Source organism: Lutra lutra, chromosome 11 (genome assembly GCF_902655055.1).
Source record: "Lutra lutra chromosome 11, mLutLut1.2, whole genome shotgun sequence".
NCBI lineage: Eukaryota > Metazoa > Chordata > Mammalia > Carnivora > Mustelidae > Lutra > Lutra lutra.
In genome coordinates, this window is record NC_062288.1 from 22,031,577 (window position 1) to 22,056,181 (window position 24,605).

Below are 24,605 nucleotides of genomic sequence, written 5' to 3' on the forward strand. Positions count from 1 at the left end.
TATTTGCAAAGCACGATGTGAGGTTATGGCTGTCCAGAAATACTCCTAGTCACCCTGCACCTTGAAAGCCTGTGCTACCACACTAAAAGAAATCAAATCAAATATCTGTATAGGTCATACTTTGAAACCCCTGCATCTGTTCCTCACCTTTTAGAGTCCGGCTCCATTCCCGTGTCCTTGGAGACATTTAGCCAGTGTTTCCTATAACTTCTCAACTGCTCGAGCATTTGTAGTCCATACCTGTCATGTGTTACTAGGTTATGAACAGATATTTATTGAATATCTTCTTTTCCTATAATATTTTGCATGGAAAATTTAGAATTCTGCACTGACAGATTGTATTAATCAATAAAGGGAAGAATTATTGTATTAATCAATAAGACCTAACAGGGTAGGATCTACACTGTGTTAATTCACACTTTGGGATGAATGTTCCAAGTGGTGCTTGGGAACTAAGCCTCGTGGTTCCCAGCAGTGGACTGTGTGGGTTAATGCGGGACGTCTGCTCCCCAACTCTACCATCGCTGCCTACCTGTGAAGCCCGATGCTCCATAGGTTTTTCTTGTCTTACTGAAAATTTGCTCTATTTTATTTTTATTTAAAAATGTTTTGTTATCAAAAAAATATTGTTGCATAACATATATACAGTGATGCTCACAAATGATCAGTGTGTAGTTTGGTGAATGTTCACCTGTTCCTATAACCAACCCGTTCAGAACCAAATTCATCATTCTCCTCCCAATCCTAATTCTTCTGTGTTCTCTTTGTCAGTTTGAGAGTTAAATACTTCTTCGCAATATCTCTCAAATTTATCTGTACTCCATTTCTGCCATATTCCCACGTAGTCATTCCTAGTCATTGCTTCCTAGTCATTGCTCCCACCAAAGCGAACCAGAATTCTGATTTATCACTACACATCAGTTTTGCCTCTTCTGAGATATCACGTAGATGGAATCATGCAGTATGCATTTCTTTGTGTCTGGTTTCTTTGCTCACCATTATGTCTTTGGAATTCATCATAGCACAGTGTATTGCAGTAGTTCATTCTGTATTACTGTTCTATAGTGTTCTTATATGTAAATAGGCCCTAATTTGCTTGTCCATTCTATTCTGTTTAGAGATGGGGGCTGTTTCCTCCTTTGGATGATTATAAAGTTCCATGGGTATTCCTGTACATGACTTATACTTATGGATTCATTTATTTGGGGTGTATAACTAGGAATGGGGTTACTGTCTCATAGTCTAGGTTTACATTCACCTTTAGCAGATAACTTCAGATAGTTTTCCAAAAAGATTATATACCAACATACACTCTGAGGGACCATTTATAACTCTTGTTGTCCCATACAGTGGCAAGGATTATGTGTTATTTTATTTGTATCCAGTACAGCACCTGGCTCAAGACTTTGCACAGAGACAAGCAGTAAATATGTAGCATGAGAAAATAATTTTTTTCAACAAAGAGTTTGTGTGTCTCTCTGTTCAAAGCATCATACTAGATGCTGTTGAATATAACACAAGTTATAGCTGTCATGATATTCTTCAAGTTAGGATTTCTATTTCTGTCTGTACATGGCTATGTAAAGTACCACTGATGTGTAAGTAGGACTTCAGGTGGCAAGTGTCAAAGTTTTCCAAGACTTGGAAGCCATAAAGCCATTCTTGTCTTAATAAGGTCCCAAATCCAAATATGCAATTATCTTGCCTAAGCCTTTTGGCTTTTCATTTTTCACCAAGAATGTTCCTTCTCTTCGTTTCCTGAAAATAATTCTTGTGCCAATCAGAGTTAAGTCTTTGACCTGTGAAGAGCGAAGGTAGCACAGGAGCATTTGGGAGGCATGAGGAGGCAATGTGAACGTTGGAGGGAAACGCTAAGGACGCAGAAGTGTGCATCAATATAGAATGTGAAATTCTGTAAAAGTACAGTGTGGGGGTGTTCAAGTCATGTGGGTAAGGAGATGAAGATGGACTAGGCTTGCCGATGCGTGACCTTTTCACTGAAAAGGTTATGTATAAAACTATGAACTGTTGGACTTCTTACAAAATGTATAATAAATATATTTGCGTCCAAGTGTTATGGCGTGTCAGATTTGGAAGCCATTGAGATATCAAGAGGTTTTTGAAGAGCCATGGGAAACTTTAAGTCTAAATCCATTTCACAGATATTAATTCAGTGCCCATTATGTGCAAGCTCTGTGCTAGGAGATGTTTATTATGGTTATCATTAAAATCACTAAAATCTAATTTATCCCTTCAGCTCCTGCTTTGTTTTGAGTGCCTCTTGTATGTGGCAAAGCAGCAGACACAACAGGCATCCATAAAGCATATAAAAGGTCACTATTCTCTAGAAGCTTAATTTGGGAAAAAGAAACTTGAAATAATAAATACCAACAAAAGGCAACATTTAATTGTGAACCCGTCAGAGTTGTCAGAATTGAATGCAAGGAACAACCACTGTAGAAATGAGATGATCTGGAAAAAGCTTTTTGGAGGAGGAGGACATGAAAGGGGACATTTCAGTCAAATTCACAGTGTGCACTATGAACCTACTTTTCTGTCCTTAAGCTTTCCTGACACCCATGCATGCATGTACTGAGAATATCTTTACCAAATAAATGACCTGAGGGTACCTCAAGCTACACACGCTCAGAACTCAATTCATTCTTCTTCTCCTAAATCTTTTGTCCTATATTCTATTAGTTGGTTCTCTTAAATACCTACTGAATTTGTCTATGTTCCATTCCTGCCATATCACCAATTAGAATGCCATTTTGGTGATCAAGGTAAGATAAAAGGAGAGACTGAACAAAGGTAGTGGCAATGGGAAAAGGGACAGAATACATACAGGTGAGATATTAAGGAAATAGAAAATGCTGGACTTAGTGTCTGAATGGACAGAGGGAGGAGGGGAGTGAGGAAGAGGAAAGAGTCTGAACTGATGCTTAGATTTCTGATTCAGGAAAGTAGCCAGATTATGGTATTCTAAGTGACAGAGAATTCAGAAGAGGCAACGGGTCTAATCTTAGTCCTTGGGCTGGATATATAGACATAAAAATTTCTTAATAGATTGCTTTCTGAAAGGTTTGCAGATCGCTTTTTATGTATATTTAATAGCACTTCTACCACTGTGTTTATAAAAAGTTGTTGCCATCATTTACTTAAGTCCCTACTTTTACTGGGATAGTCACCTGTTCAAAAGATACCTTCTTATTCTTTATACCTTTCATTCTTCTAAGGCTGGTAACAGATTAAATAACTTTAGGAATTTTTAATAAAAATTTTTGATTGTTACTGAAAATATTAGTGATTTTCTGATACTACTAAAGCTTCCTTCATTTTCTAGGTTTGCCCGCTTATAGGAACTGAGGAGTGTCTTGGGTTAATCTGTAATGAAATTTAAAATGTTTTTCAAGAGTGAAAATGACTTTTATTTCTTTCATACATGAATTAATCAAGTAACTGTTTACAATGGTGAAAATATAAGATCCTCACCCTCAAGGAGCTGACAGTCAATGTAGTTTTAAGTGTGTAATTTAATTCCCATAGTGATTCCATAAGGAATAGGAATTTTAAGATATTATTTTATCTTAAAGTTCTGAAAGGCTGAGACGTGCCCTGAGCTGAGCAGCTGGACAAGTACAGAGCCAACCAAGGAATCCTGTCTCCTACCTGAGTGCAAATTTCATCTGACTTTCTTCACTGGGCATTTATACATTTAAACACTACTATTTTAGGATTTTACAAATTGACTTTTTAAGTAAACTGTGTATTAAAAGAAAAAAATACAGGTAAATATTTAATGTTCTATTTAAATATTTCCCCTTAGCTTCCCTATCCTTTTCTTAGTTATCACACTTCATTAATAGCTGTATGTGGAGGATAAGCATTAAAAAAAAACTACTCAATCTCTTTTTAAAATCTCTACAAGTCTTGCTATTGTTGGCCCGTTTTCACTTGTCCTTTAGACTTCCAGGCAGCCTGGCGAGAATAATTTTTCAAGATTTTTTTTGGCTGTCAAGAAACTTTAAACAGACTGATAACTTATTAAACAATACAGAAGGGTTCCATGTTTTCCATAAAGTTTTTTGGTCTGGGGTGGGTTTTTTTTTTTTTTTTCTTTTTACCTCTGACAGTAAGGTGGAAATTTAAAAATCTTTCCAGTATGGAAAAAAGACTTTGGAACATGCTTGGAATGCACTTATACACTTGTGGTTTTGACATGGCTAATAATCTATTTACAAAGATTAAAGTTTTATATTAGGATTATAAAACTACAAGCCACATTCCACTTTGCAAAGTAGATTAACACCCCTAAATTCAATTAGTAAAACCATACACTGCAGAAGAGTCTGGGGAAGAGAAAAGAAAGTTCCATGTTAGGATATCCTTATACTTGGCACTTCTGAAATGAAGAACATGAAGGTTGATTCCGGCCAGGAATCCAGGGTGTTGTCGGAAAAACTCTTCTATCTGAACATGTGATCAGTGGCAAGTTGGAGTCAGAAAAGACTTGAAAATCAGGGACAGAGAAGAATTAATGGTTCCTCTGCCTCCTCTCTGAGATTATCTTCCTTTACTGATTCTAAAATCTTTTTTTTTTTAAAGATTTTATTTATTTATTTGTCAGAGAGAGAGAGAGGGGGAGCGAGCACAGGCAGACAGAGTGGCAGGCAGAGGCAGAGGGAGAAGCAGGCTCCCCACAGAACGAGGAGCCCGATGTGGGACTCGATCCCAGGACGCTGGGATCATGACCTGAGCCGAAAGCAGCGGCTTAACCCACTGAGCCACGCAGGCGTCCCCTGATTCTAAAATCTTTACTGCACATGGAGCGCATAGCAGACTCAGGCCCGAGAATCAGAGGAAAATGCCACAAAGACCCTACCCTCCAACAGCTCATCTGTCCCTTCCTCTGTGTGGTTAATTGTCCTTAATTTCCCTTTCTCTTTTTTAATGCTTTTACAGACATAATGCAGACCTAGTTTGTTTATGTGTGCGCGTGCCTGGGTTTATTTTTCATTACATATTGAATAACATTTTAATTACCTCTGCATTTTTCATTGATTCTTTAGCTAAACTGTTACAGCAAGTTGGTTAAATATTAAGAATAATCATCTGAAGGGACTTCTGGGTGGCTCAGCCGGTTAAGTCTCTGCCTCTTAATCGCCTCTTAATCTCAGTTCAGGTCTTGATCTCTGGGTTATGGTTCGAGCCCCATGCTGGAGCCTACTTTAAAAAATAAAATCTAAATGCAGATTTTTTTTTTTTAATTGTCACTCTGAACAGATGTTACTTTTTAAAATAAGGATTAGGAAGAAATACTTAATCATATTATTTTTTCCTTTGAGAAAGTTCTTGAGAGAGAAAGTAAGCTGACTTTTAAAAGCTTGTGGCTCACAGTAGAGAACATGCATTTTGTGAAACTGTAGCTTCAGTAACCCAAGAACTATTTGAATATACATTTGCCCTTGAACAACATGGGGATTAGGGGTGCCAATCCCCTTGCACAGTTGAAAATCCACATATAACTTTTGACTCCTCCCCAGAACTTAACTACTAAAAGTCTACTCTTGGCCATAGTAATAACATAAATAGTAGATGAACATATATTTTGCATGTTATATATATTATACACTGCATTCTTATAATAAAGTCAGCTAGAGAAAAAGAATGTTATTAAGGAAATCATAAGGAAGAAAAAAATACATTTACAGTACTGTACTATGCTTCAATATTGAAAAAAAAACCCATGTATAAGTGGATCCACGCAGTTCAGTCTGGTGTTGTTCCATCCATGTTGCAGGATGACAGGATTTCTGTCTGTTTTAAAACTGAATAATAATATTCCATGGTATGTATATACCATATTTTGTTTATCCATTCATCTGTCTGTGGACACTTGGGTGATTTCCACTTGTTAGCTATTATAAATAATGTTGCTATGAACAAGGTATACAAATATCTCTTTAAGACCCACCCTTTCAGGGGCGCCTAGGTGGCTCAGTCATTAAGCGTCTGCCTTCAGCATGGGTCATGATCCCAGGGTCCTGGGATGGAGCCCCTAATCAGGCTCCCTGCTCAGCAGGAAGCCTACTTCTCCTTCTCCCCCCCCCCCCCCCCCGCTTATGTTCCCTCTCTCGCTCTGTGTCGAATAAATAAATAAAATTTTTTAAAAAAAGATCCAAACTCTCAATTCTTTTAAGTATATACCCACAAGTAGAATTGCCAGATCATGAATTTGTATATTCTGAAATTTCACTGTTATTGCTAAAGTGCTCTCCATAGAGGCTGTAATAATTTATGATCCCAGGAACAAGAAATGAATGTGACTTTGCTCATACTAACACTGCGCACTATCTAACTTTTTGAACTTTGTCACTCTGATGAAAGGAAAATGTTATCTCATCATAGTTCTCATTTACATTTCTCTTAAAATGCATGGAGTGGAGCTTCTTTTCATACGTTTAAGACTGTTTTAAAAATATAGTGTGTTAATAGAAAATGACATGTATAGGAAGGCAAACAGATCAGGACGCAGCTGCCATTGAAAAATAGTTTATCACTCACAGTTCCTAAGAAAAGGGGACATGCCATGCCATGATGGCAACACGGGTAAGCACTGGGAACAGTGAGGAACAGTCAGGGAGGAACTGGGCAAGAGTCTTTATTGTGATTTTCTTGAGAAGGAATGGGTGAAGCAGGGTAGGCAGACTTGGGATTGGTTAGCAGGGATAAGTTCAGTGAACTCTGGGTCATAGGGGCTGTCCCTAGTGATTTGGTACTTGGTTCTGGGGTAATTCAGGTAAGTGTATAGTGGCCTGAATGTGAGAGCCTAATAAGGAGAGCGTTTAGAGTGTGGACTCTGGATTGGTTGGTTTGCATTTGAAAAGTGTACCTCCAGGAGGAGGACTCCTTTCAAAGTGGGGGAGGAGGACGTGAGGGAGGCAGGAGGCCAAGGCAAGGTGACTCGGGCATATTATCAGGTTGTCTGGAAAGTGCTGTATCTGGTCAGCATAGGCACATGGAGCAGATGTTAAAGCATCAACTCTATAGAAGCGAGAAGCATATTTGATACAAAGACTTCTTTTTTTGTGAATTCTGTTCACATATTTTTTTTCCATTTTTCTATTGTGTAGTTTTTTTCTTATAGATTCACAGAAACTCTTTATACATTTAGAAAGGAGGCCTTTGTGTACAATATGCATTGCAAAAATGTCTCCGTTTGTTGGATTTCTTTAGAGTTTGCTGAAGGTGGCCTTTCTTGACGTGGAAATTTGTTTTTTATTGTACTTTGCTTTTACAGCTTTAGATTCTGTGTCATACCTTAAGAAGACCTTTGTTACTCTGAGGTCATAAATGTGTGTCCTGTATTTTCTCCCAGTACATCGATAGTTTGAGTCATCATGCTGTATGTAACCTTTGTTACATCCGGTGTTTATGTTGCAGTAAGGGCAAACAGAAAGGAGATGCCAGCAGCAAGCTTAGAACCTAATGCCAAGTCCAATATCTCCCCAGCCCATGCATACCCAACAGAGGCAAACAGGTACACCAGGGTACCTCCAAGATCTGAAATAAGGAGGTGCAAGAATTACCTGACATCAAGCCTCAGATGAAGAGGAGAGAGGCTTCGCTGTCTGAAAAGACGACATCTAAGAATGGACAGACTCAAAATATCTCAAATTCTAATGGCTTGGAAAGAAAATTTCTGATCGGCCAGGGGTCGGGGGCATGGTTCAGGGGAAATGGGTCTTAGTTCTAGCTCCACGTGTACTAGCCATGCAACCTTGAGCAAGTCATTCGCGTTCTCTGAATCTCATTTCATATTAAGAGTACACTTCTCGCTCAACATCACTCAGCATCAGGGAAATACAAATCAAAACACAATGAGATATCACCTCACACCAGTCAGAATGCTAAAATTAACCAGTCAGGAAAGGACAGATGTTGGCAAGGATGCGGAGAAAGGGGAACCCTCCTACACCATTAGTGGGAAGGTAAACTGGTGCAACCACTCTGGAAAACAGCATGGAGGCTCCTCAAAAAGTTGAAAATAGAGCTACCCTGTGACCCAGCAATCGCACTACTAGATTTTTATGCTAAAGCTAGGTACAAATATAGTGATCTGAAGGGTCACGTGCACCCGAATGTTTACAGCAGCAATGCCCACAATAGCCAAACTATGGAAAGAACCTAGATGTCCATCAACAGATGAACAGATAGAGTAGATGTGGTATATATACACATCAAAAATGAAATCTTGCCATTTGCAACGATGTGGATGGAACTAGAGGGTATTATGCTTAGCGGAATAAGTCAATCAGAGAAAGACAATTATCAAATGATCTCTCTGATATGAGGAATTTGAGAGGCAGTGTGGGGTTTTGGGGGGTAGGGAAGGAAAAAATGAAACAAGATGGGATCAGGAGGGAGACAAACCATAAGAGACTCTTAAGCTCAGGAAACAAACTGAGGGCTGCTGGGGGGTGGTGGGTAGGGATAGGGTGGCTGGGTGATGGACACTGGGGAGGGTATTTGCTATAGTGAGTGCTGTGAAATGTGTAAGATTAAGATTCACAAACCCGTACCCCTGGGGCAAATAATACATTATATGTTAATTAAAAAAACAAAGAGTATACGTCTCAGCTTATTATCCTTCAGGGGTACCTCAGTGCCTACCATGGTGGTTTTCACCCTGTTCTTAAACTTTTCCAGCAGGAATCTTACCCAGAAACACAGTAGGTAAAACAGATTTGGATGTGGTAGGCGCAGAGGGGAAGGATGAAGAGGGGAAGGTCCCTGTCACCCCCAGCACCATGGGGGAAACCCATGTCTGTACAGATAGTTTGTGAACAGAGTAAAACTGAGCTCTCTCCCACCTTAAAATCCATCCCTGCACAGCCAAAAGGAAACACAGATCTGCCTCCAGAAAGCCTTGGAAAGCAATTTGATTATACTGAAGGTTCCTTCTGAACAGAGGAGGGAGTTCTACAGCACATCATACAACAAAACTTCCTAAAATTCCTTGTCACAGCAAATGCTTCTCCCACACACCTCTTACTTCCTCTTTAAAAACTCCTCCAGAAACTGTTTTTCTACCCCCCTTGGTTTTTTTTTTTTCTCTGTATCTCTATTCATCTTCTCCTTGACATCATGGCCATTTCATTATTTTATAAAACGGTCTTCAGTGTTCCTTCCAACCCAGTATCCCATCATCACCTCAGAGACCCAGACACGGAACTGAGCAGTCAGTAGGTGACAGGGGAAATAGTAGATACTTAGATTTGAATTTTTCCTTCCCTTAGATTTTCTGGCCTAAGATGGTCCCCTCTTTGACTTTACAGACAAATCCCTTTACAGTCTGCACCATTCCTCTCATCTTTTTGCTTCTGACCCCAGCCACAGAACCCATGCTCTGGCCAGATTAGACACATTATTGTTTTCCAAACTAGGTCCTGATTTTTCAACCCATGGATGCCTTTGCTCCTCCTATACCCAGCCTGGAAGCGCGCTCCTTCACATTTCTGTGCTTCAATATTCTGCCCATCTTTCAAGGACTGCTCAGTTCCCGCCTTTTTCTTGAAGCATCCCACTTCCTGAAAAAGTGAGATCACTGTTGCTGCTGTGTATTCCCTGCTTGTACCTTATGCCACTTACTCTTCTCTGTCCTGTTTTTTTAAACTAAACTATAGTAGCTTTAGGAACTTTGGGAGCAGGAAGCCTATGGTATTCGTCTTGATATTCTCTGAAAACTCTCCATTAGCTTACCATCCTGTGCGTAGCCATGCCATTCAAAAGAACACAAGTGTATAGTAATTAGTAAAGACTTCCACCAAAAAAAAAAAAAAAAAAAATCACACTACTGAACCACCATTTTACAAAGTGAACTTAAAAAGGAGAAATTTCTTCTGAGTTTCTGAACACATTTAACCACATCAGGTCCACCTGAAGCCTCAGAGATTTTAAACGTCTAACGTTAGAAATATCATACCAAGTTAGAATCGTCATGCATCTATTCTAGTTTTATTTTTGCTGGCTGAGCTGCCCCCTACCAAGGAATATGCAATAGGGAGGAAAATAATTTTCAAGTACTTTTTTGAAGACAAAACCTCTACTTCAAGTGAAACTTAAGGTGGATTCCCAGGATATAAAATGGAAGCACAACTGTTCTAGGTGAACAGTGTTTCATGCATCACACATTCTCCTGGTTTCTTCCTACCCGGCCTCCTTTGGCATTCATAAATACGTCTGCAGAACCTTAGGGACACAGTTTGAGAAGCTCTACTGTAGTAGTTCAGCATGTGAAACCACAACTCTGTGTTCATCATACAAACATCAGTCTTCCTGTCCATCTTGCACAGCTACCCATGGTATCAGAGCCTCGCTAGATTTGTAATCGTTGACTTGATCAGATAAAGACAACATTTTTACGTGAATATAAGACAGAAATAAGAAGTCTCCCTCACATTTGTTTGCGAGTGATGTTTACATTTTTAAATCATTATTTCATATTACAAATGAAAATAAACTTTGGCATTTACCTGAGAAATCTTTTGGCTTCCTCAAAGAGATGGAAAAACATTCCATGCTCCTGGATTGGAAGAATAAACATTGTGAAAGTGTCTATGCTGCCCAGAGCAATCTACACTTTCATTGCAATCCCGATCAAAATACCATTGACAGAGCTGGAATAAACAATACTAAAATTTGTATGGAACCAAAAAAGACCTGAATTGCCAGGGGATTGTTGAAAAAGAAAACAAAAGCTGAGGTCCTCACAATGCCTGACTTCAAGCTATATTGTAAAGCTGTGATCATCAAGACAGCATGGTACTGGCACAAAAACAGACACATAGATCAACGGAACAGAATAGAGAGCCCAGAAATAGACCCTCGACTCTATGGTCAACTCATCTTCGAGAAATCAGGAAAGAATATCCAATGGAAAAAAAGATAAGTCTCTTCAATAAATGGTGCTGGGAAAATTGGACAGCCACATGTGGAAGAATGCAACTGGACCACTCTCTTACACCACACACAAAGATAAACTCAAAATGGATGAAAGAACTAAATGTGAGGCAGGAATCCATCAAAATCCTAGAGGAGAACACAGTTAGGTATAATCATTCGACATCAGCACAGCTACCGCTTTCAAGACATGTCTCTAAAGGCAAGGGAAACAAGCAAAAATGAACTTTTGGGATATCATCAAGATAAATGGCTTCCAAAGAACTTACAAAGTGCTTAAGCAGAATGTTTTCATCAGTGAATTCTGCCATGTAACCATGGAAGTAAAATAGTTTTTGGAGAGCATAAGAATACTTGTTTGGCCTTTTCTGTCAGAGCTGTTATAAATTCTGACTTAGCTGCAGGAAGAAAATATTTTTTAACAACTAGGTTAAGTAGGGACATTAACACACTTGAAAATGTATTAATTTTTAAAATATCTCCTGTCAGCAGAATGTTATGTAATTGGTAAAATTTAAAAAATATATATGCCTCACCTAGTTGAGATTTAATTAGAATCAGTTTCTACTTTAAAAATTCACACAGAAACCCAGCGCAGGGGTGATACTGTGATTTACTTTTTTTTTTTTTAAGATTTTATTTATTTATTTGAGACAGAGAGATAGCAAGAGAGGGGTTAAGTACAGAGGGAGAGAGAGAAGCAGTCTCCTGGCTGAGCAGGGAGCCCAGTGTAGGGCTCCATCCCAGGACCCCAGGATCATGACCTGAGCTGAAGGCAGCCACTTAACTAACTGAGCCACTCAGGCATCCCTGAGATTTACTTCTGTGTGTACTTGACCTTGGAATCATCAGAGGTAATTAGTCATGGAAAATTAGCCCGTTTTATAAGAAATATACAAGAAAGCCAGGGAAGCTGAAAATGGGTAATTGTCCACATATGATAAACAGTTTGCAGGGAACAAAGGTTGGTTGGTTTGTTTGTTTTTCGGGGAAGACTTAATGAATGTAAAACATTACCTCCCTATTGCAGCATTTAATCATAGCAGAGAGAACATTGGAAATGTCCCAAGGAAAATGTCCAGCACATGATTGGCACTCAGCAAGTGACAGCTACTTATCATTATTAGTATTCAGAAGCAAGAATCTCTAAACAAAAATTAAAACGGCTTACTTAACTAAAAAAAATGTGATACTATCATTGCTAAATGGCAAATAAATGTAAACAAGTAGTTTTGTGGACCATTCTTTGATAAGCTTTCACAACATAAACACAAGCTATTTGCTTCCCGCAGAAGATGAGAAAACCAATTTCCAGATAAAAACCGAACAAGTTTTCAGGTTCTGAATCGTCCCAGATGAGGTGAAACTTTGTATGAAGTCTTTTGTAATCGAAAAGCAATTCATCTTAAATAGAATCATCCTTAATTACTTGGGAAAGCCTTGAATGCTAGAGATTAAACTCAAATTTTGAGAGTTGATATAGTTATTATTTGGAAAAAATCATATCCAAAATACTTTGATAAACATAGAGCATCGTGCTACACATATAGTAAGTAAATGATACATTTTTCTATTGAAATAATAAATATAAACATAATATCAGTTATCTTAAGAGGCTAAGACAAAAAGGCCATTTATTTATAAATATGGTTTTTTGGGGGGAATTTAGAAAGAAGAGTTTATTTCCTCAGAGGTCTCGTGTAGGTTTCCTTCTGCAAATGACTAATAAAATAATATAGATCTTTTTGAGATAACTTGTGATGTCTACAAAGATGCTGATTGTGAATTTGCTAGATCATGTTTTTAATTTTGGTTTACCCCTGGGACTTTAGGTGAGCAAAAGTGCAGAGGCAGAATTAAATATGGACATGGGGACAGTAGGCTGCTGACCTGACAGAGAAGTTGTCAAGGAGTAGAAGGAACAGGTGGAAGGAGCCATGCTAGGGGGTTCTGGAGGAGAAGAGAGGCAGCAAAGAAGGGACATTTCAAGGAATAACGGCAACATTAATGGCATAGAATTTGTTATAGGGGATTTAAAGAAAACTATCTGAAGTTCTTTTATGGCAATCTATTTTAAATAGCATCATTCAAAATAAGCTAGCTATTGGCCCCATGGTGATTTTGTTGTATTGACTTTTGACTCTATGAGCTGCATATCTATTTTATTTGAATGGACAGGTTTCCTTGTGTATTACAGCATGTGTTACAAATAACATACATAAACCTGCATGTGCATCATACATGTATGTCTGTGTGTTTATGTGTGTATACACCACAGGAGGACCCTACCCATCTACAGATGACTATATTCATTTCCACTTAGACCCTACATTAAGTGGAAATTGCCAGTCAGATTCACTTACAGATATTCTAGTGTATTTTCTAGCTATTTTCACTTTGAAAGCTACTAGATATACAAGATTTCTATTATTGCTAACTGGGATAACTTTTGGAAAAAACAAATTTTAATATCACTGTGTCTAAAAATAAAGAGTAAAACCAGCCTCTGGTTAACTAAATGTTTATAATCATAGCAAACTAGTACCCTAATGATTTAAAATGACTATAACCTGGGGCGCCTGGGTGGCTCAGTGGATTAAAGCCTCTGCCTTCGGCTCAGGTCATGATTCCAGGGTGCTGGGATCGAGCCCCGCATCGGGCTCTCTGCTCAGCCAGAAGCCTGCTTCCTCCTCTCTCTCTGCCTGCCTCTCTGCCTGTTTGTGATCTCTGTCTGTCAAATAAATAAATAAAGTCTTTAAAAAAAATAAAATAAGATGACTATAACCTGATTACTCAAACTTGGGCATTACACTGTTAACAAAGAACATTTTTAGGTCTGTGACCTAGTTCATATTTGTTCTGCTATGTATATACACATATATGTAAACACATCAAATCCAGGGTGCCTGGGGGACTCAGTCAGTTAAGCATCTGACTCTTGGTTTTGGCTCAGGTTGTGATCTCAGGGTCGTGAGATCGAGCCCCATGTTGGGCTCCACACTGGGCATGGAGTCTGCTTAAGATTCTCTCTCTGCCTCTGCCTTTGCCCCACCCCGGGCTCACACGCATTCTCTCTCTCATCAATAAATGAATCTCTAAAACAACAACAACACACAGTATCCTACATGATAGCACACGGTGCTGCCTCCCAGAAGATGCAGCATCTGAGGCTTCCACAGATCATTGCCTCTTCCCTTCACCGTGAAGTGACTGCCTAAGTCGCGAGCAGTGATTTCTGGAATACCGTGTCTAGACTACCATGACCGCTTTTAAGACATCTAGTAACTCCTCAAAATAGTGGTGCTGACAGAGCAGGGAAGAGCCCATCTAAATGTAGAATAATCTAGAGAAAGCTGCTGCAGCGGGAACAGATCTCTGCCCTCTCCGTAGGGCAGCAGTTGTGTGACCTCTGAAACGACAGTTACAGGGTGGGCGGGTGGGCGCCACAGTGCTGGTTCCTCCTTATCTCCAGTTGGTCTTCCCTGGAAGTCTTTGCTCCAGGTCCTCTTACTTCCTAGTGATCCCATCTAGGCCCATGGATGGATTACCGTCTACATTCTAGTATTTCTGAAGATATTGCTTTCCTTTTTAAAAAAAATCTATTTGTTCATTTAAGAGACAGAGAGGGAGCACGATTAAGGGAGGAGGGAGAAGGAGAGGGAGAAGCAGGTTCCCTGCTGAGCAGGGAGCCGGATGCGGGGGCTGGATCCCAGGACCCCAGGATCATGACCTGAGCCATAGGCAGATGCTTAACCAACTGAGTCACCCAGATGTCCCTAGAAATGTATTCTGAACACTAGATGTCTTCTCTGAACATCATGCTAATATCCAAATGCCCTCCACTGGGATGTATTATCAATATCTGAACTTAGAATGTTCAGAACTGCTGACCCCCATCCCTTACCCAACCCACGCTACACTTTCCAGACAGGCTACCCCCGCAGCCTTCTCCACCTCAATTAACAGCAGCTCCATCCCTCAGAGTTGCTCAGGTCAAAATCCTGTCCTTGTGATACCTCTGCTCTTTTCGCCGTCCCCCTGATCTTTGGCAAATTTGGTCAGCTTTACCTTAAAGACCCACTTCACTGCAAGCACTGTGGTGCACATCTCTCTCCAAGATCATTGCAAACACTGTCAGACTAGTGTTCATGCTTCCATCATGTCTCCACTCAACAAGAGTGATCCTTTTTTTTATTTTTTATTTATTTATTTATTTTTAAGATTTTATTTATTTATTCGACAGAGAGAAATCACAAGTAGGCAGAGAGGCAGGCAGAGAGAGAGGAGGAAGCAGGCTCTCCGCTGAGCAGAAAGCCCGATGCGGGGCTCGAACCCAGGACCTGGGATCATGACCCGAGCCGAAGGCAGCGGCTTAACCCACTGAGCCACCCAGGCGCCCCAAGAGTGATCCTTTTAAGATGAGATGAGATCCTATACCTCCTCTGATCAAAACCCTTCGGGCTTTTACCTACTGAGAGTAAAAGGCAGAATTCTTACCATGACTCATAAGGTCTAGATGGTTTGGCAGCTGCCACCACCCCTTACATAACTCCAACTCCCCAAGTTCTCCCTGATCTCATCTCCTAAACCCCCTCCACAGTCGAGGGGTGGACTACTTGCTGACCCTAAAACATCCCAAGCACCTTGGCTTCCTTTGCCTAGATATCTTCTCCTAGCTATCTGCCTGGCTCATTCTCTCCTATCTTTAAGACCCTGTTCAAATGTCACCTACTCAGGGAGGTCTCCCCAGACTGCCTATGTAAAATAACATCCTTCCTGTTATACTCCTTATCTCCTTTGCTCTGTTAAATTTTTATGGCATTTCTTATATATTGTTTATTTATTCATTTCCTCTGGTAAGATACAATCTCCCTGAGTATAGGGTTTTTGATAACTAATATATCTCTGGCTTTCTTGAAGACTGTCTGGCACATGGTAAATACTCAGTGAATACTTTTTGAATGAATTACACCTGAATCCACTCTAACACTTCTATCTCCTTAAGTCCTTTAGTTCCAAGGCATTTCTGGCTTCTTAATTTTAGTTAGCATGAAGCTGCTGTTGAAACTAGGTTTGTGTTAACTGATCAAAAACTATTAGAACCAAACATATCTGCTCAAGCTAGCCCATTGAAACCAGAAATTCTGGTAAATATACCCATATCAATAGATTCAGTCACATCTGAAAGTCTGTTTTTTCTCCATTCATCAAGCAACCTCAAAATCTGTCCCCACATGTCTTCCTTTCCTACTGATAAAAATTAGCAAATTTGTGTAAAAGCTTCTCCTCCGATTTGACTTCACAGTTGACATGAGAGCATGCCCTTGTATAGGTGTGGAGAGGCCAAGGAGTGGGATAAAGGAGCCTAAGGGACAATTAAGATCTCTCCCTCAGAAAAGAAAGCAACACCATCTTCCAGCAAGAGGAGAATTCTCACTGTGGGGGAGGGGCCACTTTAAAGAGCAAAGGAGGCTCAGGAACATGTGGGAATTCTCCCAAGTAAACCCAATTTTCCTCATTTCTCTTCTCACTTCCAACTCTTCCCAGTCAATAAACAAAAGAAACCTGGCACAGATGTGATTCAGTAGACATCGCATTTTGGCAAGACCCAGAGTGAAATCAGTTTGGACTCAGCCACCTCTGCCCTGTTACCTTGGAATTGAAGGTAGTTTGCAAAGGGGTCTTTAGTCTAATTGTGATTTTTTTTTTTTAACTAAAGCATTCATGGATTCTGTTTGATTAAAATTAATTTCAAAATTACAATATGGTATAATAAGTATGAAAAAAAACTTTTTTTCTTTAGGAACACAGTTAGATAGACCAATTGCTGTCTGTTCTGGTATTGCCTTACCCTTCTGCATGACATGTGTCCACAGGCATGTTCCCAGAACCCCTTCTAAAGGCTTGCCGGTGTATGTACCCAATCCACCATATATCCTCTCTTGCCATCCCCTCCCCCCGCCCCGTTCAACCACTTCTCACCTGTATTTGCCCGCATTCACAATCTCCCAAATCCTCCCATTTGACAGTATCTGCTCCTTCCCCAGTCAACTCCAGCTTCTTCAGGCTACAGCTCTTTATCTGTGGTAACACACTCCTGAATATGTTGAATAACAACACTGGCTCTACATCCTAGCCAAACAGATTGGTATCAAGGTAGAACCCTTGTTGAACAATGTTATATATATATAAGGAATATAGAGGATGTTATAGGACCCAAGAAGAGAGTTACCATCCCCCCCTAATGTTATCAGAACAGATTGCCCCAAACAGATAACGATTTTGGATGATGAAGATAAACACACACCCGGGTGCACACACACACACGTTCTAGGTGTTTCCTGTATATTATCTCATTTAATCCTCTCAGTAACTGTATGAGGCAGATTCTCCCTCCCTCAGCCCCCTGCCCCAGGCAGATTCTACTGTTTTCCCTTTTAAAACTGAAAGAACCAAGGGACAGTCTTTGCTTGTGATCACACAGCTTACAAAGGGTGGAGCTGAAATTCAAATCTAGCAAGTCCAGCTCTGGAGTCCCTGCTCTGAATCATGAGAGACAGGACAAAACTCAGCTGGGGTTGAGCCTGGCATTCTATCTAGACCAAAGGAACAGTATATCCCAAATAGCAAAAAATGCAGGGAACATGGGGAATGGTCGAGAACAGCAAGGCATTCAGTGTGGCAGGAGTATACATAGTGGCAGACAGGACAGTGAAAGGGGAGGCAGAGGCCAATCCACCAAGGGGCTTATTTGCTGAATTTTTATACAATAGGAAATGAGGGGTTGCTGGAATAATATGATCAGAATTGTATTTCTGAATAGTCCCTCTGACAGTGAAATGGAGGATGTTTTGCCACAGATTGAAACTGGGGGCATGGGTCACCGTGAGAAAGCGTTTGCATTATCCAAAGGAGTTGATAAGGGCTGAGCCAGTGCAGCAACGCTAATGATGGAGAAAGATGGAGCTGAATGCTACAAAAGGAAACTGAAACTTTCTTATTTCCAATGTGTCAACAGTATTCTGGAGGGAAATAAGAGAATGGTGTTCCTGTATTTGCCTGTCTTCCTGTTAATGAAAGAACACTCGTTCAAATCTTTATAGAGTCAAAGGTAAAGTCTAATTAGGTAAACACTATGCAACTTTTCAGACAAGAGTAAATATATTATTTTACAAACAGTAATATTTAATGTTTCCACATTGCAAAAATAAACAGTTGTGAAGATTAAAACTTTTATTTTACAGGATTGTTAAAGACATAAGCCTATTTATACATTAAAAAAAAGAATTATAGACAAAAGCTTATCATGATGACATTACCCATCACTTTTACTTTTAAAACATTTCCTTGAGTAGCCATTCAAAAATAAGGACCAGAAAATTTTGTTTCTAGGATATCTTTCATACTTTGTATACTTAAGTTCTTTTTTTTTACTGGACAGATGTGTCATCTGTTCATTTGACGCATTACTGCTTATAAGAAAAATTTGATTTTTCTTCTCAGCAATGAGTGAATTAGTTTCACTTGGAATTTCTAAGGACTAATTTTAGTCAACATTTTCAAAGAATGATAAAGCTTAGAAATAAAGTCTTAAGATAAATATTAGCATTTAAAATGGAACAAAGACTCTGAAATATTTGTTAATCAATCCACGTTTATGAACATTTACATATCTTAGTGAATAGTTAAGGCAAAAGACTCTCAGATATAATCTATTTTCATCAACATGTTAAAGATGATCAAAGATAATATATATTCTATAAAAGACATGAAATGAAAAAAAAAATGATTCCAAAAAGGAATTTCTATGTCACAAGACTTTTTATTAGGAAAATACCATAAAAGTTAATGGAAAATAAAATTTGATCCTTTGAAATAAGGTGGAAAGATAAGAGGACAACCTTTTGAGTATTTACATGGATTAATGAGTTATTTGTCAAATCTCCTGAAATGATACCCTGTTCCCATTAAGTTGATGGACACTCACTGTATGAGCTCCTTTTCTTTAGAAATGTTATTTCGTGAAGAGTCCATTTTTTTTTCTTTTTTTTCATTGTGAGAAACAGAAGTTTTAGAGGATAGGATCTGGCCTCATGAGTCAGTTTTTGATCACATAAACTCACTTAAACCTACACATATTAATACTTACATATAGTAAATGAAAATCTTATCTGAAATAAGTACATTATATAATATAAAAATCTGTGTAATCTTTTTTTAAAAGAGAGAGAAATGAAGAGTAAATCAGTTACATTTATTAAACTATTGAGTAGATATGAAGTCTTTGAAATCTACAATGATATTTTACATTTTGGTCTCATAATTCTATCTGCATTTATCTTGCTTTAACATTTTAATAGTGTTCATAATAACCTAATTTTTATCATCTATACCTGAAAACTTTGTATGTCATACATGTATTTTTTAAAAGAATATCATGCTTCTCTTTGGTTAGAATTTTCTGTAAAGGGCAATTTGAAAATTGACTTTGAAAAAGTTAATTTGTTACCTAAAGCAACTATCCTCCTTAATCATTTTCAAAGGAGTGAAGTTGCATCTTTGTGAGTTTATTTTGAAAACTTGGTTATGGCAGTAGAAACAAACTAGAAATTAAAGATTAAATATATTTCTATGACTCATATACATTATTTTATTCAAATTTTATTCTAGAGTATTTTTTAAATGTTCAGCAGAATTCTACTGTTCTCTCTGAAAGGATCGCTTTTTACGGTGATGAAATTTAACACATTACTTTTGTAGTTAAAAATGATACCTACTCTCCAGAATTGGTGAATTATAAAAGTTTCAGATATTTTAGTTTGGTTAAAAAAATAAACACTTGTATTTAAATTTCTAAAAAAAAAAATAAGTAATACACCAGAGTTAGGATTAAAATACATAATATTTGAAGTACTATATATTTCAAAATTTATATGTCCTATAAAACTTAGCTTTAATGAAGTGAATCACTTAATGAAATTACTGCTTTGGATATGAATGCTTTGGCCTTCAGAATATTCTAGTCTATAAATACATGCCTTATTCCCCACCCATACCTATCCTTCCAAAGAAAGCCTACCAGTAGTCACGCACAGTAGTGAACAATCTTAAATTAAAAACCATTGTGCATACAGAGCAAAGGAAGCTAATTTTTATATTAAAGCAGTTTTCACCATGCAACACCTAAAGCGTTATTAACTGTGAATTAATTACCTTTAAACCAGGGTCTTTATGGTTGAATTTTCTGAATGCTTTTAGGAGTGACATCATGCTACCACTTTTAAAATATTTTAAATGACAAATATTTTACATTTCACAAATAATACCTGGACAGGTTTTTTATATATATATATATATATATATATATATATATATATATAAAATGCCGTAGGATCTTCCTGAACCAAAGTAAATGTCATAAACTGAGAAAGTTTATCTCAGAATGAGGATTAGGGTATTCAGAGACCAAGAAATACCCAATAACTGAGGACAGCCTAAAAAGAGTGATCAATCTTTAAATGTCTCTAAGTCATAATAAAAATTCAGATTACTTGTGTAAGAATTCAGCCTGCTAAATAAACAATGATTTCATAATTATAGTGAGTAATACAAGTAAATAGAAAACTTTTCAACTATAGAAATTAAGAAAAATTATAAATCTACTTGTGTAATTCTCAATAATCCCACTTGCTTTTGCAAGTATTCATGTGCATAACAGTGTAACAGCAACAAAGAACTCCTTTAAAATGTATTTTTTTTAGCTTTATTTCAAATGCTGTGTAGCATAAGAACCCACTGCTTAGAGATAAATTTTTAGTCATAGAAAAGGAGTGTGAAATACATTCCAAAGTGCTGAAAGAATTAATTGCCCTATTAGGTAATGAATACTGAGAGAAATGAGCATTAGTGATTTATGGTTTAAAGTGCTTGGGTCTAATCATCATTTTGACCTCTTTGAAGGAGGACTTGTAGCCATCAGGCTGTGCCTCACTTATCCCAGGCCAGGTGCCCCAGAAAATCCCATTGCGGACACCTCTGTATTTTTGGTGATAATATTTGCCATTTAAGTTTGCAGAAAGACATGCATCAAACCACCAGCCTGAACTGTAATAGAGCCCACAGTTCCCAGAGGGATATCGATCATTGTCCCTATCTGGGGTAGTGAAGAACTTCAGATCATGGTTGTAATGTTTACTGAAATGTAAGGCATCTCCAGCTGTGCCATTATAGTTACCAACGTGTAAACGGTATCTGAGAAACTCATTGGCCACGTAAAACTGATCATATAAGGCATAGAGCTTGACGCCGTTAAAGTCTTCGAGATCTATTCTTAAAATCATATCCTTACTCTTGGTCAAAAGATGAATTTTATCGTTCCCCAGCCAAAATTCTCTTCGGAGATTGCCAAAACCTACTTTGTAGTCTCGCCACATTCTGGTGAAGTTGGTGCTTCCGTCAAGACGGGCCTGCAGCACAGTCCAGCCTCCCCCCATGGTCTCCATGTCACAGAAAACTTCGAAGCTACTGTTTTTGGGATCCGGTGTAACTCTGTAGATCTCACTGCTTCTTTTGCCTATTGTGTGGTAGTCAGAGCAATCTTTATATATTAGGTGTTGAACTGAAGGGGGAAGAAGAGAAAGGCATTGGACTCTGTTAATAAAAACTCTGCATCTTAAAAATTCTTTATATTTACAAACAAAAGCAGTTTGATAATTCAATCGAAGGTGTTAATGCAACCTTGCTCTGCAAAACTTACTTGAACCTGTTTAGCAAATGTTTATTAAGGCCTCAGAATAAGAACTTGGTGTTATAAAACCAGTCAAGGCTCTCCAGCATGACTGTTGGCTGGTAAGCGTAGTGCTAATGTTCACAATGTACAACAAGATCCTCATCAATAAAGTAGTTTTAGTAACGTAGTTAATATTTAGTGAGTGCTACCTATGTGTTCTAGGCATTCTGCCAAAGACTTAACATTTTCACATTTACTCTGCACATTGACCTTATGATGTAGGTATTATTTCCAATCTGTCGGTGAGGACATTTAGGCTCAAAGAGAGTCAATGGCTTGCCCAAGTTCACAGAAGCACTAAGTGGCAGAACCAGGACGCATCCTGAGATCTGGCTGGCTGTGAGGCTTGTTCTTGTAATTACTGCATTCCTTGGTCCTAAAGGTCAGATGCTTCCAACTCCCCTAAACTGCATTCCACATATACAGAAAAAGCACAAGTTTCTATTTCCTTTCACCTCAAGAGGCCAATACCCTCCTCTGTCATAAAGTTTTAGAGGACATATATTCCAAATGATGTGTTAAAATTCTAACATACAGAATGGATCATAAATTCCCATTTGTTTTACTCACTTGACAACTAAATAAAGAAGATCAAGTAAAACAAAAAAAATTTTTTTAATAATATACCAGTATTCTTAACCTAAATTTATTACTTGGGAAGTGTTTAGCCAGTGTTTCATATGTTTGGTTTCTAGAAAGAAACAATAGGTGGTTATGTCCAGGGTAAGTATAATCATCGGTTACCATGGATCTGTAGGAATCAAATACAGATATTTACTCTCAAATATTTCTTAGAAAGATCTGGGCCAGATAAGGCAAATTTAATATGAACTACTCAGAGGCACAAAAAAATCTATTCATGTGTGTTTAGAACTCAAAGTACTCCAATACTTCCCCCAAACTTTTAGTACAGAAATAGATGGTTGAATCTTATGCCTATTATTACAAGTAGCCATGCAGCATGGAATCTAATGTGTGCCCAGACATGGCACTAAGACGTGAGCCTCTGCATTGCAGTGCAGGATACATTCAGATACAGGCTCCCAGAAGTATTAGCAACAGTGGTCCTTGAAAGCCCTGCCTACCTTCAGATCCCTGGCAGATTCCCTAGGGTTGGAGCACACATGAGGTGTTTGTTCCAAATGAATGTGATCTCTGTGCCAGACACCATATCCCTTCAACTTAACACTCATGGTAAGTGGAGGTCCAATGCAGGAATGCCTTTCCAAAGTGTAGCAAGACCATCAGCAACAGTGTCCCAGGAACTCAGGTAGAAAGCCAGAATTTAGAGGAACCAGTACCACAACTAGAAGTTTGTGGGCATAGTAGTAGTAAAGCAGTTAGGAAGTAGTAGTAAAGTCTGTGGTCTTCTGGCATGCCAAAACTCTCCCCTTAAAATGTTTTGGGGCCACATGTAGCAAAAAGTTCTACACACACATGAAGCCATATAGCTGCTTTTATTCCATCTATTTTCACTAGATATTTGGGATTATGAACTGCAGATAGTGTAAAATCTTTCAAAGATTCCTTGTGGCCACATGAGAAGGAGTAGTCAGCGAACCACAGGAAACTGATTTCCAACGAACAAAGCATAACTGGAAATATTGCACTATCTCCATTGTTTTCAAACATGTCAGTGAAGAGAGAAGTTAAATGCACTGAAACATTAAGAGATAATGTCTCTCTTCTTCAGTTTGTGTGTAGCTCTGGCATTAGCAAATAAGCTCCTTGAAATTGGAAGTCCTTTCACAGGATTCAGAACTAATTATGATTTTTGTAATTAAGTCTTAGATGGTTTCTGTGGTCACATTTGCAAAGATACTAGTTTTTCCTGTACTAGCTTGATGAATAAAAGGCTTACTTTATTTCATCTGTCATGTATTCAACTTATTTGCTCAGGTTAATGTTTACAGATACTGTGTAGCTATATAATATTCATGAACAAGTGATAAGAAGACATTGTACCTACCTGGACGTGACTGTATTTCTTCTTGAATGGGACACTTGGATGAACACTTGCCGTCCAAACTGTTGACTACCGAAGTTAGATTTGCCACTTTGCTATCAACATAACTCTCTATATTGTTCATATTTACAAGATTGAGCTTCTCCAGGCGACCCTGAAGCAGGTTGATCTCCTCCTTTGCATTCTTGAGATCAGAGGACAGCTTGTTCACCTCACTCTCTAATTCTTGAACTCTGTTGTCATCAGCTTCTTCCAGGGATCCTGGGCTAGGTGACAGCTGTCCATTTCTGCCGGGGGCCCGGCTGTCGTCAGCCTGCAGTTTGCAGTCCTGGCACGATTTCTTCAGGGCATTTACCATTTCCTTGAGGTTCTGGACTTCCTTGAACACCTCCTCGATCCTACTGAACTGCCTGGGGAGCTGAATCGTCAAAGGGGGCAGGCTCACCTGGTAGGGGCATTCGCCACCCTCCTCGCATTTCCCTCTGCTTTCTAGTCTCACCGGGCAGGCATCCCTGGCCCTTTCATCTTTAATTTCCTCCGTTTCATTGTTTCCTGCAACCAACAAGCTGAAAGCGGCAAGGACAGCCGAGCTCAGCCAGCACCAGCTGGCGGGCTTCATGTTTGCGGGTGGCGCTCACCCCAGCAGGGATGCACGGTTTTGAGAGCCACCGAGGCTGCCTGCCTGAGTCAGGCGTTCTGTGTTCTCAGAAAAGGGCGGGAGCGCTTGCATCACCAGTTTCAGAAACAGAGGAAGAGGAGCCTGTACTCTTCACACGCAGCTTGCCAAGACCTGTTACTGATTCTCAGAATAACATGCATCAGAATTACTGGATTTGACTGGATGCCTATATCCCTCACGTTTCACTTTTATCATTTAGTTTCTAAAGC

General features: G+C 38.8%; 2 protein-coding genes across 5 annotated transcripts in view; one reads left to right on the top strand and one right to left on the bottom strand.

The window, feature by feature from the left end:
• Positions 1 to 24,605, top strand: part of CCDC146 (coiled-coil domain containing 146) — a 117,099-nt gene that overhangs the window by 22,567 nt on the left and 69,927 nt on the right. The gene's annotated exons all lie outside the window — the stretch shown is intronic.
• On the bottom strand, positions 18,130 to 24,434 carry FGL2 (fibrinogen like 2). The gene is made up of 2 exons (XM_047694662.1): positions 23,721 to 24,434; positions 18,130 to 21,580 (listed from the first exon to the last, which is right to left on the bottom strand). The coding sequence occupies exons 1-2, from the start codon at positions 24,334 to 24,336 to the stop codon at positions 20,874 to 20,876; spliced, it is 1,323 nt and encodes a 440-aa protein (XP_047550618.1). The 5' UTR covers positions 24,337 to 24,434; the 3' UTR covers positions 18,130 to 20,873.

What these genes read in the sequence shown, in the direction of transcription:
- FGL2 (XM_047694662.1), bottom strand. Translation starts at nt 24,336, where the DNA reads ATGAAGCCCGCCAGCTGGTGCTGGCTGAGCTCGGCTGTCCTTGCCGCT. An exon ending in AGAAATACAGTCACGTCCAG is followed by an intron (nt 21,581 to 23,720) that starts GTAGGTACAATG and finishes TTCCCCCTTCAG; the next exon opens with TTCAACACCTAATATATAAA.